The 14778-nt window shown below is 47.8% G+C and overlaps 1 protein-coding gene across 2 annotated transcripts in view; it reads left to right on the forward strand.

Annotated features, from left to right (window-relative positions):
• Window positions 1-14778, forward strand: part of LOC149367712 (protein O-mannosyl-transferase Tmtc3-like) — a 419945-nt gene that overhangs the window by 381024 nt on the left and 24143 nt on the right. For both annotated transcript variants that reach the window (XM_089557174.1, XM_089557183.1), the window contains 5 exons: window positions 4369-4526; window positions 7463-7687; window positions 8833-8926; window positions 9433-9567; window positions 14551-14633. In XM_089557174.1, the coding sequence (XP_089413300.1) occupies window positions 4369-4526; window positions 7463-7687; window positions 8833-8926; window positions 9433-9567; window positions 14551-14633 (695 nt within the window). The remainder of the gene's footprint in view (window positions 1-4368; window positions 4527-7462; window positions 7688-8832; window positions 8927-9432; window positions 9568-14550; window positions 14634-14778) is intronic.

Consider the following 14778-nt stretch of genomic DNA (forward strand, 5'->3'; position numbering starts at 1 on the left):
ATTAATGTGCTAAGCCCCTAATCTTATCTCTACCATTTCTTTTCTTTTTTGTGCGAGCTGCTACTGTAAGCAGTGGCGCCGGAAATGGCACCAGTGCGTGTGCAGACCTTTTCACTGCCTACAGTTTGACTGAGCGCGCGTGCGTGTTGGACTGGGCTGGGCACGAGCAGTAGCTGTCTGTAAGAAATCCGCCAATCAGAGCGCTGCTGGCACAGCCCATGGTGGGAATATGGCTGCGCTAGAAAAGGTAGGGCCAACACAATGGCTCACCGTGTGGCATAGGTGGCGCCAATCGAGTCGCTACACAAATGGTAACGGTCACTTACGCGAACTTTTGCCGCGTTACGCGGGCTCGCGCGTCCCTTGTCGCTACGCGCACAGACTTGCGCGCATTCGTTCGAGTTCCTAAAAGAGTAACAAAGGAAATTAGGTGCACTGCAGCTGTAGTGACGCGGCGCCGTGACACACCGGGCTTCCGCCGCCGTCCGCTGTGCGATTTGGCGAGAAGAGCAGGAAGAAGCAAACAGCTCCGGCCGTGTTTGTTGCCCGAGGGTCCGCAAACACGCATAACCGTCGGAGCAGTTTGCCTCTCGGAGTCCTGGGTGGCCCGCTGCGTTTCGCGTAAGCGCGCGGAGCTCGTTTTGACGGCGGGCCTTCGATCGAGTCGCGGCGCGGAGACACTTTTAAAGCGAATACAAACAGCCGCTGAAGCTCGTTTCTCGTGCCACGCGCGCTCTCGTGTTCAGTGAGCGCGGCGCTTCAAAAATCCAATATGTCGCGGCTTGAGAAGGGCCTGTGGATATTGTGCCGTGCTGCGCGTTCTCCTTGTAGTAGTTGCGTCAGCCTGCCAGCGTTACGGCGACGCAGTTCGCGTTTAGCCCGGCGCTTTTGTCGGATGCGGCCCTAGCGCATGTTTAGCTGTGTACAAAGAGCGAATGGGCCCACACCCTCTTTTTGCAAAGCCTGAGGGTGGAGTGCGCGCAGCCGACGAAAGAGCGGCGCCGGCTTCGAGAAATGGCTCAGCTTCCGAACCTGCACATCTGAAAGGGCACCGCACGGCACTTTTCAGCCATTCAGCTCGATGGGAAACAGACTGCACTCTCCTACCACTGCGCCCACGTGACTGGAGAATACGCGATCCAGAACTGTGCAAGAAACAGGCCCGGAAAGAAGTTACGCTCACTGTCCAGTCCTCCACCGTTCCGGTCAGATTATGTGTGTCCCTGGAGCAGCGGCTGCGAAGCTGCGGAAGCATTGAAACACATTTCTTCTCTAATGCTGCGCATGCAGCAAAGACGGGAGACTATACATACGCATCCGTATGGAACCAGTGATCACTCAAAGTCCTTTCACACTGGCGCATCGTGTGAGGCTCTGGCCGGCCTAAGACGCCTTCTGCGCATTCCTGCATACTTCCGTACCGGGAAAATGGCGCCAGTTAATTTTACTAGTGAAAAAAAAGTTGAGAAAGGGGGGAGGGGGGAAGGGGCTCTTAAGCTCCGCTTTAAGGGTATTACTAGATCCCTACGTAATGGGCTAATTACCATATATGCAGAAGGTCACTCTCTAGTTCACATTCATAGATCCGTACGAGTCCTATAATACCACTCCTGGCGCAGGGGTGCAGCGGTTAAGCGACGCTCCACTGCCCTGTACAGGTGCTCCCAGCGGTGGGCCTTGTGCTACCTGCAGGTTGCTCTTCCCGAGCGACCGTTCATTAACTGCCACGGTGGGAGTTTGTGATGACGCCGCAAGGTCACGTGACCTAGGTGGCCCACCTGCCTCCTACCAGGTTGCTCTCTGGGCACCACCCGGATTCGCAGATATGTGAGACAGATACTGCGCCAGTTCCTTTCCTCAAAAACCAATTTACCAAGTCTCCATCGCCGCCAGTTGGCGTTCAGCTTTCGGTGAGTTAGGTTGCGGCGCTACGGAGTCTTCATGGTACAAATTGAATCGCTAACGGGCAGCGCTCCCCCTCATTCCACTCGCATCTTATTTCTGACAAACGCTTCAGTTTTAGCCACCGCGGTGGCTCAGTGGTTACGGCGCTCGGCTGCTGACCCGAAAGACGCGATTTCGATTCCGGCCGCGGGGGTAGAATTTCTATGGACGCGAAGTTCTAGAGGCCCGTGTACTGTGCAATGTCAGTGCATGCTACCCAGGTGGTCGAAATTTCCAGTGCCCTTCACTACGGCGTCCCTAACAAAATGACAAAAAAAATGGCAGTGGCTTAGCTCAGCTAGGCCAGGATCATACGTAACGAGAGTACGGTTAAACTTGATCACAACTTGTCGTTTAGCTTGGTTTCTCTCCGGATACGTCCAATGTTTTGATTGTTATCCCCCCGTTGCGTCTAATTGCGGCTACATTAAAGACGGGACATTTGTTATGCACCAGAGTGTGACGCATTTATTTTATTTCTGGTTCTTCGTCTCGCAGTTGAAGCCTGGCTTCTTTCAGTCTCTCCGACTCATTAGCCGTGTCTACTGGCGGCGCCACCGAGCCGCCTTCTATATTTATACAGTTTTACTCCGTTGTTTATGTAAGGCACAGCGGGGCTAAACTAGTTGGCTTCGTAGCCAGTCGTAAAGCATTTAATATCAGTTACTTAATCATGCTTCACAGAATTCTTTGACGAGCATGATCGAGAATCGCGTCGCTAGCCTGGGTGCACTGTATTCTGGCTTTTAATCGTATCTGGTGACGCAACGGCGTGCCGGCCGCCGGCGTTGTGGCAGCGCATGCACCGTTGGCTAGATGTCGTTGGGCGTAGCCAACTTGGCATCGAAGACACAGCGGACGGTGCTCTAAAACCAGTATCAAACATCACAAGAAATGCAATACTGTAAATATAATAATCTCTCATAAAAAATTAACGCGTAGATGTTAGTTTCTGCAGCACCTTCGGCAGCGAAGCACGCCAGGCAGGGACTCGGGAATATTTTTTCGAGTGGGACGGGGGGCAGGACTTCATGTTTGCTTATTGATTTGTTTATGTCTTACGTGTTTTACTGACACATTTGTTCAATTTTATTTGCCTTTTGTTCGATATATCGAACAATTTCGCGAACCTCTTCGAGTTCAATATATCCAGGATCGACTATACTAGTTTCCCTCTCAGAATATTTCCTAGGGTCTCGACTATATCGGCACACACAGTGAGCACGGCAATCTGCTTTTAACAAGACCCCCCCCCCCGTCGTTTCGCCCTCCGCCAGGCAAAAGTGTCATTCGTGTCTTTGTTCTAAGTATGCCTGCTCCCAGGCTGCGCATCCTTCTCTTTGTCCAGTGGGAGACTGCATGAGTTTGTACTTACGCTTTACCATGCTGCCTGCAGCGCGATTTACATTGGTAGAAGCCCACCATAAAAGAAGAGTGCATTAATAATGGATCTCCACAAACCGCACATTGCCAACAGTTTCCAAGCAACTTGTTTAAAAAAAAAACTTTTAGGCGATCCTCGGGGGATCGTTTGAATGCGTTAGCATTTCCTGTTGCTGCTGATTTTGTTTAAGGGTGGGGTGCGATGGCGTTAATCGCTTATTTCCCATATGCAGTCGAGGTTACTTAGTTATAGCGAACGCTCGCCTGTTACGAACGAGGCTGGTGTTACTGCAGAAACATGTATTATGGCTGTGGCGCTGCATCTCAGATAAAGGGAACAATCGCGACTGCGGCGCTCAGTTTTAACGAACGCGGAGGCGCAGTAATTAACTCGGCCCCGAAATGGAAAAAATTGCGCTTCTTGCGAGCGCGCAGACCAGAGAGCGTCTTTCAGCCCCTGTGGTCTTCCCGAAAGAGAGAACCCAAAAAAAAACAATTAAAAATAGGCAGCATTGAAATTGCAGTTAACCGCTGGCCAAGCACGCCCGGACAGGCTCAAGGCCAATCGGTGCATGTGTGTCTGCCGGTTGGGTGAAGTGTTTAAAGGGAAAGCAGCAGCTTGGTAAGAGCGTGACAAGGGAAGCGTTGAAAGCGAAACTATATTGCACCCGGTCACTGATCAGCCAACGAGAGCAACATTGGAGTTGCTCGAGCAACTTGTCGCTACCAATCATTAATTGCTCTGCCGCCTGCCATGGTGGGCAGTCTGCTTACAATCGGGGGCAGTTTGTGATGGCGTCACAAGATCACGTGACCTAGGTGGCCCACCCGCCATCCGCAGGTTGCTTCTCGGGGCATTTTTTGCTCACGCCGCCACCGACGACGCCGGGCTTTCCGTTGAACAGCACCCGTTACGCTATCGCGTCAACAGTGTGTGATCAGGGGATCTCCGCAGACCCCGCAGTGCCAACCGTTGCCCAGCTGCCTGCTTTTAAAAGAATAGCCTATAGAGTGGTCTACGTTCTTGGTTGTTGCTCGCAGAGCCTGTCGCTGCTGGTGTTTCCTTTCCTGCCGGCGTCCAACCTGTTCTTCCCCGTGGGCTTCGTGGTGGCCGAGCGCATCCTGTACATGCCGAGCATGGGCTTCTGCCTCCTCGTCGCACATGGCTGGCACACGCTGCTCAAGAACCATGCCGACAGGTGGGTGCGCTTACTGCTCCGGACATAACGTGTGCATGCAAACGTGTTCTATTGTGTAAGCAATACTACGCCAGGTTTCGAGCCGTCGCGTAGCTCCCGGCGGTGGCCGCGGTCGAACTTTAGCCGTAGCGCGGTCAAACAGATGGAGCGCCGTTGCCATAGCAACCGTTTCAGCCGCGCTGCACCAGGCGGCAGGACCGCTACTACTTAAAAAGAACTGTGTCGAGGCTGACAATCGAACCAGGGCCTTATAGGCATTCGAGGTGGAGACGCTGCCACTCCGCTACGAAGGCTCAGGGTTTGAACATGAATAAAGGCTCATGTAGCGAATGCATGGGTCTCATAAATAGAATAAAAGTAATAAAAAAAATGACAATAAAAAGGAAAAATAAGAAAATAATAAAAATAAAAAATAACAAATAAAAACAAGAACAGAAACAGAATTAAAAATTACAATACAACAAAGCAAAATATGAAAAATATGGCTGTGGCTTAGCTAAGGTTAAGCCTGGATAAGCGAAAAGCTCTCGCTGCTTTTCAGCCAACTCCCAAGCTACCACTTCTAGATCGGTGTTTCTGCGCCGTCCGACTGTTGCTTCTCCTTCCATGGCGAGTGTCTGCGCCTGTTCTATGGGCTTATATACCCCTCCTTTCAAATGCGCACTGCGCACGGTTGCGGCGGGAGGTCAAACGGTGGCGAGGAGGAGAAGCGGCGGCGCATATGCGCAGTAGCGCGCGGCGGCGGCGAAAGGTCAGGCGGCGGAGTCAGCGGCGACGGCGGCCACCTGTGCCGTGCGTGACGTCGCTCGGTTTCGCGCATGCGCAGAAGTGGCAAATCGGGCCTCCGGCTCACGTGAAGCGCGGCGTTGACTAGCCTAGTGAAGCTTTTCGCTTCAACATAAAAAAAAATAAAAAACATCAATACTGCGCCAGGTTTCGAGCCGTCGCGTAGCTTCCGGCAGAAACGGGCTGCGCGTCACGGAAACGTGCGAAAGGTCGACCGTGGCCAATTGGCCACGGTCGACCTTTCGCACGTTTCCGTGACGCGCAGCCCGTTTCTGCTTCGGTTAAAAAACAAACGGAGCATCTCGATCAACGGGGCGATCGGCACTGTGCGTTTAGGAGAGGTGAGGAAGAATGCTTCCCTCACCTCTCTTCAAGTAAGGAACGCATGCCGCGCGTCTGTGTTTGAGGGTTCCGTCACAAGCTTTGCGTGAACGCCCTTATTCAACAAAAAAAAAAAAGAAATAGTCGCAGAAATCTTTAATTGATTACTAATATACACGAGCGCCAATTGCTACAGGACCGATTTCTGCCGCCGGAAAAATTCCTCGTTCCCATCGGCCAATAGGACGCCGAGTAGGAACTTGCGTTCCTACTCGGCGTGGCGGTACTTTCTTCTCATCGAGGGACTTTACTTCTAACCCGCGTAGTGTAGCTTGCGCTACAAAAATTGCATGTAGTCGCCCGCTTAGCCACGAAGCCATTTTTTTTTCCCTGCTCAACTGCACTCACGCCGGCCTCGCGTCCTTGCGTCGTGTCTCGCCGCCCGCGCGTGAGTGCGGAGTCACTTGTAGAAGTAGTGAGGTGAAGCGTTCCTCTAGGGCCAGGACGCATATGAAGGCAGCTACTAGCTGCCTTGCTCAGAGGATGCACCAAGGACGACTTCGCTTAGGGCTCCTCAGTAAGGAAGCTTTCATGCAGAGGGATATGATCGAGAGGGGGCCTTACTGCAGTGAAGGTAAGGAAGCTTTCAGAGTTTGGAGGTTTTTGGCCGGACGCTGTCTTTGCTACATCTACGTCTACGTCACGTGCAGTGCAGCGCGACGATGGCCAGTTCCCAAGCGCAAAAAGTGTTCTACACCGTTCGAGTTTGTTTTAGCTAGAACAAAATTTTTGGGAGAATTAAGGGGCACTTAGCAATATAGCAAGAGGCTCTCTGTGAAAACATGCTGCAGCGATACGTCCGTGAGGCGTGCCTATCTGATCTCTGAGCGCCGTATATAAGCGCGCAGATTTGACGAAGTAAGTGCTCGAACTTTTCTGAGCTTGAAAAGCTGGCTTCCGAGCAGTGCAGTGATTACGACACAGCTAGGCGATCGTACGAGACATCTCAATCATTTCAGTTTTTTTTTCGCACGCGATAAAATCTTTGTTTTTATGACTGCCATAAAAAGATTTTCGGTGTCCCGTGTTTAAAGCGGAAGAGAGGTGCCATGCATGCAGTGGCTGCTTGTGAGTGAAGTCGATCCTCTGCCACGAGGTTTCCCGAAGCGGGGAAGCCTCAGTTCATGCAGTAAGTGCGCGGAAGGCAAGGTTGTGTACCAGGGGCGGACTTTCTTTTTTTCATCTTTTCTTCGGTTAACCCAAGTCGTCTCACGGTCTTCGCGTGAAAAGCGAAAGTGGTACCGATGAATGCTCGTGTAAGACTGCGCGCAGCGTGCCCTATTTCGTGATGCCTGCGTGTTCGATGTAACAGAATTCTGTTTCTCATGACGTTCGTTCTTTCTTAGATTCTGCGTGCCGTATCCCTAACGTACATCGTGACGGTCGCGTATTTGTCCGTACTAATTAAGCTAGTGTTCCTCATAAGTGGTCGTAATAAGTTGGCTTGATTGTATGCTCTCTCTTTATTGAAGTGCTGTAGGCAAGCTATTTTGTGTCGACACAATGATTCTTCAGACGGCAGTAGCCTTCCAATTGGAAAACATTTCTTGGTATCTCCCGAAAGTATTGACGATAGCTTACCAGTTGCTTTTGCCTGTCTGAAAGAGGAAATGCTTGGAAAGGTTTACCAGGCAGTCCTAACGGCAAAACCTCAATTATTCGCGTGGGTTTAACAGCTAGCTTGTATTCTAGCTGTGTTTTCGCTTGTCATTCCGCAGTTGTCAGTGTTTATACCCCTGGTTCTTTTTTTTTTTTTTCTGCGTGAACAGTCGGCTTACCAAGAACTTCTTGTGGTTCGGGCTCCTCCTCCTCCTCGCAACGCACTCCGTGAAGACGTTTGTGCGAAACTACGAATGGGAGTCCGAGTACAGCATCTTCATGGCGGGTCTGAAGGTGAACGGCCAGAATGCCAAGCTGTACAACAACGTGGGCCACGCCCTGGAGGGACAGGGGGACTACGCCCGGGCACTCGAATACTTCCTGAAGGCTGCCAGGTATGTGCACATCAATCGGTACTTTGCTGCATAATTGTCTCGAAGAATGGCGGTGCAAAGCATATGCGAGAACAGTGCTCGGAATCCTGTGGTCTGCACTGCACACATCTGCGGCTGCAGCTCGGCCAGGTAACTGACATCATTCAATAGCATCACCAGTGGGGTCGGACCACATCGGGTGCAGCACTGAGTGCAGTACAGCTGCAGTGTTGGGGGCAGGGAGGGGAAATTAATAGGATGGTGGTCTATTCTTATCACTCAAGCCATTGAGGTTCATACGTTGCTGATAGCTCGATTTCATTTATGCTCCATGTGAAATGAAAACGTTGGTATCAATGCACACCTTTTCTTTTGCTCAGAGAATTTCACATTTCTTGCCAATTTATTCATCCAATTAGCTTTCACATTGTCACTCCAGCTGTTTGCAGTGGGCCACGAGTGGGTAACCAAAGACCAAACACAAGGACAGCAGGTAAAAGGGGCTATACTTGCAACCTAGCCAGTATTGGTGTCCCGAGTCCTCACTTGAGTGCATGGCCACTCCTCCAGATCACGTCACATGACCTTGCGGCGTCATCACAACCTGCCCACCGGATTGCGAGCAAACTGCCCACCATGGCAGGTGGCAGTTAAATTAATGATTGGTCACAAGAGGTTGCTCAGGAAAAGCAACCTGGGTTGCACAAGCCCTACAGGTGGCAGCACCTACCATCGTAGAGCAGTTACGCATTGCTTAACTGCTGCACCACTGTGCCAGGAGTGGTATGAGGAGTCCCAGGGATCTATGACTGTAAAATCGAGAATGACTGCAGTTCTGCATATTATGGGCATTAACCCATTAACGCTATTGTGTGATACCCTTAAGGTGGAGCTTAAGTATCCCCTCCAATTTCTTGGATCTCCCCTTATTCCACAGCACTGATTCTGGGGGCCTGTCACTAGTCAGCAGACTGTGCAAGCTATGCAGAGATCTATTTGTGTCTGAATCTTTGTATTCGTCTACCTTCTACCACATCCTTTTAACACAGTGATGTTCTAGCATTCCTTCCCACTACATGCCTCAGCATGCATTTGGCGTGATGCACTCACAAGCCTTGTTTGTTCTGATAACAGGCTGATGAGATCGTGTCTCTGGCTTCCCCTAGTGTGCAGCCCGATGACATTGGTGCCCACATGAACGTCGGTCGCACGTACAACAACCTGCTGATGTTCGAAGAAGCCGAGTCTGCATTCCGCAAGGTGACCACTGCAGATTTTTTAGATTTCGATTTATGGTGCCTGCTTTAATTTACAGCATTTGATTTTTCGTCATCTAGCCAGATTTTTTAGTGCTGAACAAAAGAGCCTCCTTGATGGCCAAGGAATTCTCCTTTCTTCAGGGAATTTTTGGCCTCAAATTTGGCTTAATTGGAAAAGAATATCGTCACGGGTTCTTAAGGAATTTTAAGAATCAGCAGGCAAACAAGGGCAGTTTTTTGTGGGATGGTGTTGGTTGAAGAATCTAAGCGTTCCAATGTAATACTGTCCTAATAAAGCATTTTCAAGCTGGAAATTATTTGCTATGTTATTGCGCAATAATATGAATCTGTATTTCGATCTCTGAAGCATGAGCGCAACCACCGAAGTTGCGCTGCATATTTGTTGCCAGTCAAACAACACATGGGCATTGCGATAGTGTTATGAACCAGACCAGTGCTCTGCAGAGTGACCTAATCTGGTTATTCTGTGTGCCCCTGTCGCAACAGGCCAAGGACCTGCTGCCCCGGCCCAAGCCAGGCGAGCCATACAAGGCCCGCATTGCACCCAATCACCTGAATGTCTTCCTCAACCTAGCCAACCTCATATCACGCAACAGCTCACGCCTCGAAGAAGCCGACAGCGTGAGTTGCTCTCTTGCACTTCCCCCGTTTTTGAACTGACTGCAGAGGCAGGTGAAGGGCATGTTGGGTGTGCACAGCCTGACATGCCCGACATGCCTGACATCCGGCAGAAGCAGACTTGCAGAAACATAATGAAAACCTGCAGAATTGCTGCATTCCTACTTTAGGCGGAGGGAAGGGGCTTTTGTTAGCTCATTTCACTTGCAGAAAAGCACAAAAAAAAAACTATAAATGGCAGAGCACGCTTGTAGTGGAATGTATTCCTGCAACATTCCCTTTCATTAAGGTTACTACCTTTTGTACAAAGTTAGTTAAAGTTAACGTTCTGATTGAAGCTGGCCTGTCGGGAATACAGTGGGATCTCAATGATACCAACACAGTTGATATTAATTTCGGGATGATATGGATTTGTGACATTCCCCGGTCAGAGTGCATTGCGTACGATGAGTAGAATTTCGGATGTTCTGAAAACTCTCCCACCCCATTATGGATGCCATGAACGTGCGAGCCGCAACCGCACCCTCGAGCACTAAGCGCTACCCTTATATCGCCGATGCCACAATCGCTAGTCATGTGGCACAGACTGCGTGCAGTGAGCTGTGGTTGCGTGACTGTAATTAAATCCTATCAGCTGTGATCAGATCTGCGTGAATAAATTTATCACTCTTCTGCATACTGATTTTTGTTCGTTTTGGATGATGCACAGCTTCGGATGATACGAATTTTTCCGCATTCCCATGAGATTCATGTCATCAAGAATCTGACGAATCACTATGAATTTAAACTGCCATTTATATTCAAAAGACATAACTTCCATATTCAGCTAGTATGTCTTTTAATTTCATAACAATTTGTCAGTGCTTGATATTTCTGCTATACACATTGGTAATGGATATGCCATTCTATCACCATATACTTTTTAAAGAAATGAGCTGAAAGTAACTCCACAGTTGCTAGTGGTATACATATAATGCACTGTATATTTAACGCAGTAAGCTCTATTATTTTTTTTTGTTTACAGCTCTTGGCAACTTATGCTTTCATGTTAGTGCCTGTATGTCAGAGTTATCGAGCTTAGAGCCTTTACTAAGACATCGCAGCATGAAATTTGAAAAGAAGAGTATTTATTTTTTCAATTCTTTTTGTGCACATTTTGATGAAATCGGCTACATATGAAAGATTCTCGGTACTAAATTACACCTCCAAACCAACGATTGATCAAGCTCTTCATCACCCAAGCAACCACAGATATCCATCGGCCGGCCGTTGGCCGTCCGTTTTGGATGTTCCGGACGGCCGGCGGACGTCCGCGAACAGCCGGTGGACGTCCGTTGGCCGTCGTGTAGGCGTCCAAAGGGACATGTTTGTCTGGCCAACGGACATCGATTTCGGACGTCCGTTCCCGGATCTTTCTCGGATGTTTGCATATATGGCACATGCATACTTTCATCGTGTCCGCGGAGCAATAAAATGAAAAAGCAACTGAAAGTACAGCGAGAATATTTTATTGTGATTGTACATCAGCACAGGCCTGAGTTACTGTGAAGTGTGTTACTCCTCAATAAGACGTAAAACTTTGAGCGCACATCCATCTTCCTACTTCCATGATGAAGCGGAAGCGAACAGCTTTCTGCAAAAAATGAAAAGAAAAAGGTTAGGAATCAAGCCCACGCCAAATCTCAGTAGACCATGATAAATTCAAAAATGCTTGGCAACTTTGTTATTGGTATTCACGTTAATGAAGCCCAAAATAACACAGAGGTGAGAGACGCACCGACATAGTCATCATCCTTGACACCAGAAGGTATTCTATGCTTGCAAGGGGCCAAGAGCTAGGAAATTGAGCATTTTTCATGATGGCACGCGCCCTACAACCCACCTGTTACATGCAGTCTCTAATTTCAGAGAAGTTCTGCCCTCCTTTCCCTAGACTCAAGCAATAACCAGTGTCAGGACTGCTAACAAAAAGATTATGCCTGTGCCAAATTGCAAGAGAACATGATAACTTCAAGAATGTTCGGCAACTTCGTCAATGCTATTCAAGTTAATGAAGACCACAACGGCACAAAGAGGCAAGAGACGTAGCACAAGTCTCAACCCATCTGTAGCCGACACCACAGTATAGCCATAACATAACTCCAACTCTCCCGCGAGAGAATGTTACAGATCTTGCTCCATTGTCATAAAAATAATTCCCAAGCAGTGTACTGCACTTACCTCCGTAGGCTATGCCGTAGGCAATCACACTAGGCCTTCTTTCATCCGAAGTCGGTGTAGTACGATATTCCAGCGTTCCAGGAGGGCTTCAGGCACTTGCCGCATCCTTCGAATTGTTCAAGTTACACACCACTTTCGTCCGCAGACTAAAAAAAGCCACACATTCTAGTAACAGAGCTCAAAAGGGGCACCACGCTTCGCACTAAACTAGCAACGCCGCCATTATGCCGCTGCACTCTGTGGCTGAAGGATTGGATTGGGCTGACTACAAACTGCATTTAGGATGATGATGATAGTGGAGTTCGGCGGGAGTTTTGAATATACAAGTGGTTTCAATCGCGTTTTACAACGGCGGACACGATGTCGCTACTGATTTCTAGATGTTTTCTAGATGTAAATTAGTAATTGATTTACTGTAAGTTTGTGTAGCACTCGCTCCTACCCTTAAATAAATTTAGTTCAGCAGTGGCCCTTGCACTGCAAGTATACGACTAGGGAATTGCGCGAATTTACAAAAGTCCTCAAGTCAAACCCTGTAGCTCATGGAAATAATTTCTCCGAAGCAGATATGCAGATATTAACGCAATTTCTCGCACACTAGCCAATAAAACTGACAAAATTTCCTTCGCGAATAAAATTTTCTAGGTTAAAAAAGCGAACTCTACAGTATACATACTCGAACGGCGCGACTTTCCTGTGTGAAAAATTAGAAAAAAACTCTATACTCATATCCGGAGAATATACTCCACCGTACATCCCTCGGACGTACACAATTGTCTCTAATGCGGATATACGAAAGCGGATAGTGTCCGTACGTCCGGCGGATGTATGAATATGGATATCCGAAATCGGATTGTGTTCGTATGTCCGATGGACGTCCGATCTCGGCAAAGGACGTTCGGATCTAGCTCGTACGTCCGACGGATATCTGTGGTTGCTTGGGCAGTGTGCGAGGTTTCCGTAGTGAAATTACAAAGAGCTGTGATCTTGTGGTGGATTCGAGTTTTAAGAAGCAAGCAGCACATCTTCTGATTGCCGGCTACCAACTCTGTGTGTTAACCTCTGTCGCGAAAGATATGCAAGAAAAAGCAAAAACGATTGTATAGCCTGCCTCAGCAACTGAACACGGAACATAACTGTCGTTTAATCATCAACTGCACTTTCTCTCACAAGTTGTTTACAGCACTGTGAAAGTCAAGGCCAAGGAAGACTACAAATACAGTCAGGACCACTAATAACAGCCGCAGTTATAACGAACGCTCGCTTATTACAAACGAGGGCGGCTACTGGTGATACAATGGGTGCAGGCTTTGCCTGGCCTGGTGCTCGGCTTCATCGGGGTGAAATGCTTGGAAAATGGGTCTCTGACCGGGCTTGAATAAACGGAAACACCTTTTGCCATGGCACTCTATGGCCACAGATGCTCTTGCACCATGAAAATTCACTATCATCACATGTAAAACGTGAAGTCCACGTTCTACGAAATTCGGATACAACGAACACAATCCGCACGACCGTTAGGTTTGTTATAAGTGGGCTCGACTGTACTCCCTTAAATATTTGAGCAGCGTTGTGAAGAAAGTTTCAAAACACATAGGCATTGATGTAGTTTTTTTGGCTCCAGAAAAGGTCTCCAAACTTGTAAAAGCTGTTAATGCTGAAAAAAAAAAAAAAGAAGTTTCTTGCACTATAGTGACCGTTTATTGATGCAAGGTAGGAGTTATGTACTCCATTCCACTGACTTGTGGTGCAAGATATGCAGGACAAACTTTCCGTTGTCTAAACGATGGCTGGAACACTTTCGTTTTTCATACTTTTATCTGTCCTAACGTAAGTATTTGTGTAAATGATTGATTAAGGGAGCATCAGTACCACTTGACATCCATGTCGGCATATCTTGGAACACATTGCTCATATTTCCCCTGTTAATCCATATTTACAGAAACTTTCGTGATGCACAATCAGAGAGACAAGTTAGCCAGAGAGATTATTGAGGTGCATAAAATCATGAAGCCCAATGATGTCTGCTTTAGCAACCTGTCAGTGGCACTATCAGAGAAAGAAATGCTCTACTACCGGGATATGTGCTCAACTAGATGAGATTATATGGGTGTGGCAGTGCATTACTATTGGCTTTCATTTTGGTGAATTCATTTGTGTTTTGTGTATATTTCTCTAGCATTGTTTCATTTAACATTAGTTTAAAGTCAGCGCCATTGTGTGTCTTGTCTTTAATTGTTGTTGTATGTTGTGCTGTTTTTGTTTAAAAATTGGAAAGCTGGCCACTGTTTGTGTATCGGTATTCTTTTAGTCACCAGGCATGAGTAGAATGTAATGTGTTTGATGCTTACTCCAGTTTTGTCTGCCATTTTAGCATGCTTATACTGTCATCTTGAGAAGAAAGAGGCACAAAAAGCAAGTTTATCCTTCAACCACGAAATTGTGCTGTTTCAAGATTTTTCAAGATTCCTCAAAACAGCGCAAAAGACAGGGACACAGATAGAAAAGACACACACAGTGCTGTGTGTGTCTCTTCTTTCTGTGTCCTTGTCTTTTGCGCTGTTTTAAGGAATCATGGTTCACCAACTAGCCGGCACGTCTACCAAGGTTGTAAGCTTTCTCAACCACACCATCAGTGCCATGTCCATGGGTAATGCTTAGCCCAAAAGTCTATGCATTGATTTAATCACCAGTTATTGCTTTTTGATTTAATTGGTTATCACCAGTTATCATTGTTGATTTGTAGCACTTATGATTTTTATGCAGTTGTACCGCCAGGCCATCAGTATGCGTGTGGACTACATACAAGCCTACATAAACAGAGGAGACATCCTCATCAAACTTAACAGGTACGAATGAGAGTTGCTCATTTTCAAGCATGCACATATTTTATTTCCTAGTTCTTTTCAGGGTGGCGTAGATTTCTCGGTAGGATACCTGTGTCAAGCATTTTTTTCCCCCTTTTTTCTTTCTTAAAATTGAGCACCCTACCTT

The sequence above is a fragment of the Amblyomma mixtum genome, chromosome 1 (assembly GCF_055824585.1).
Source record: "Amblyomma mixtum isolate Tamu chromosome 1, ASM5582458v1, whole genome shotgun sequence".
Lineage (NCBI taxonomy): Eukaryota > Metazoa > Arthropoda > Arachnida > Ixodida > Ixodidae > Amblyomma > Amblyomma mixtum.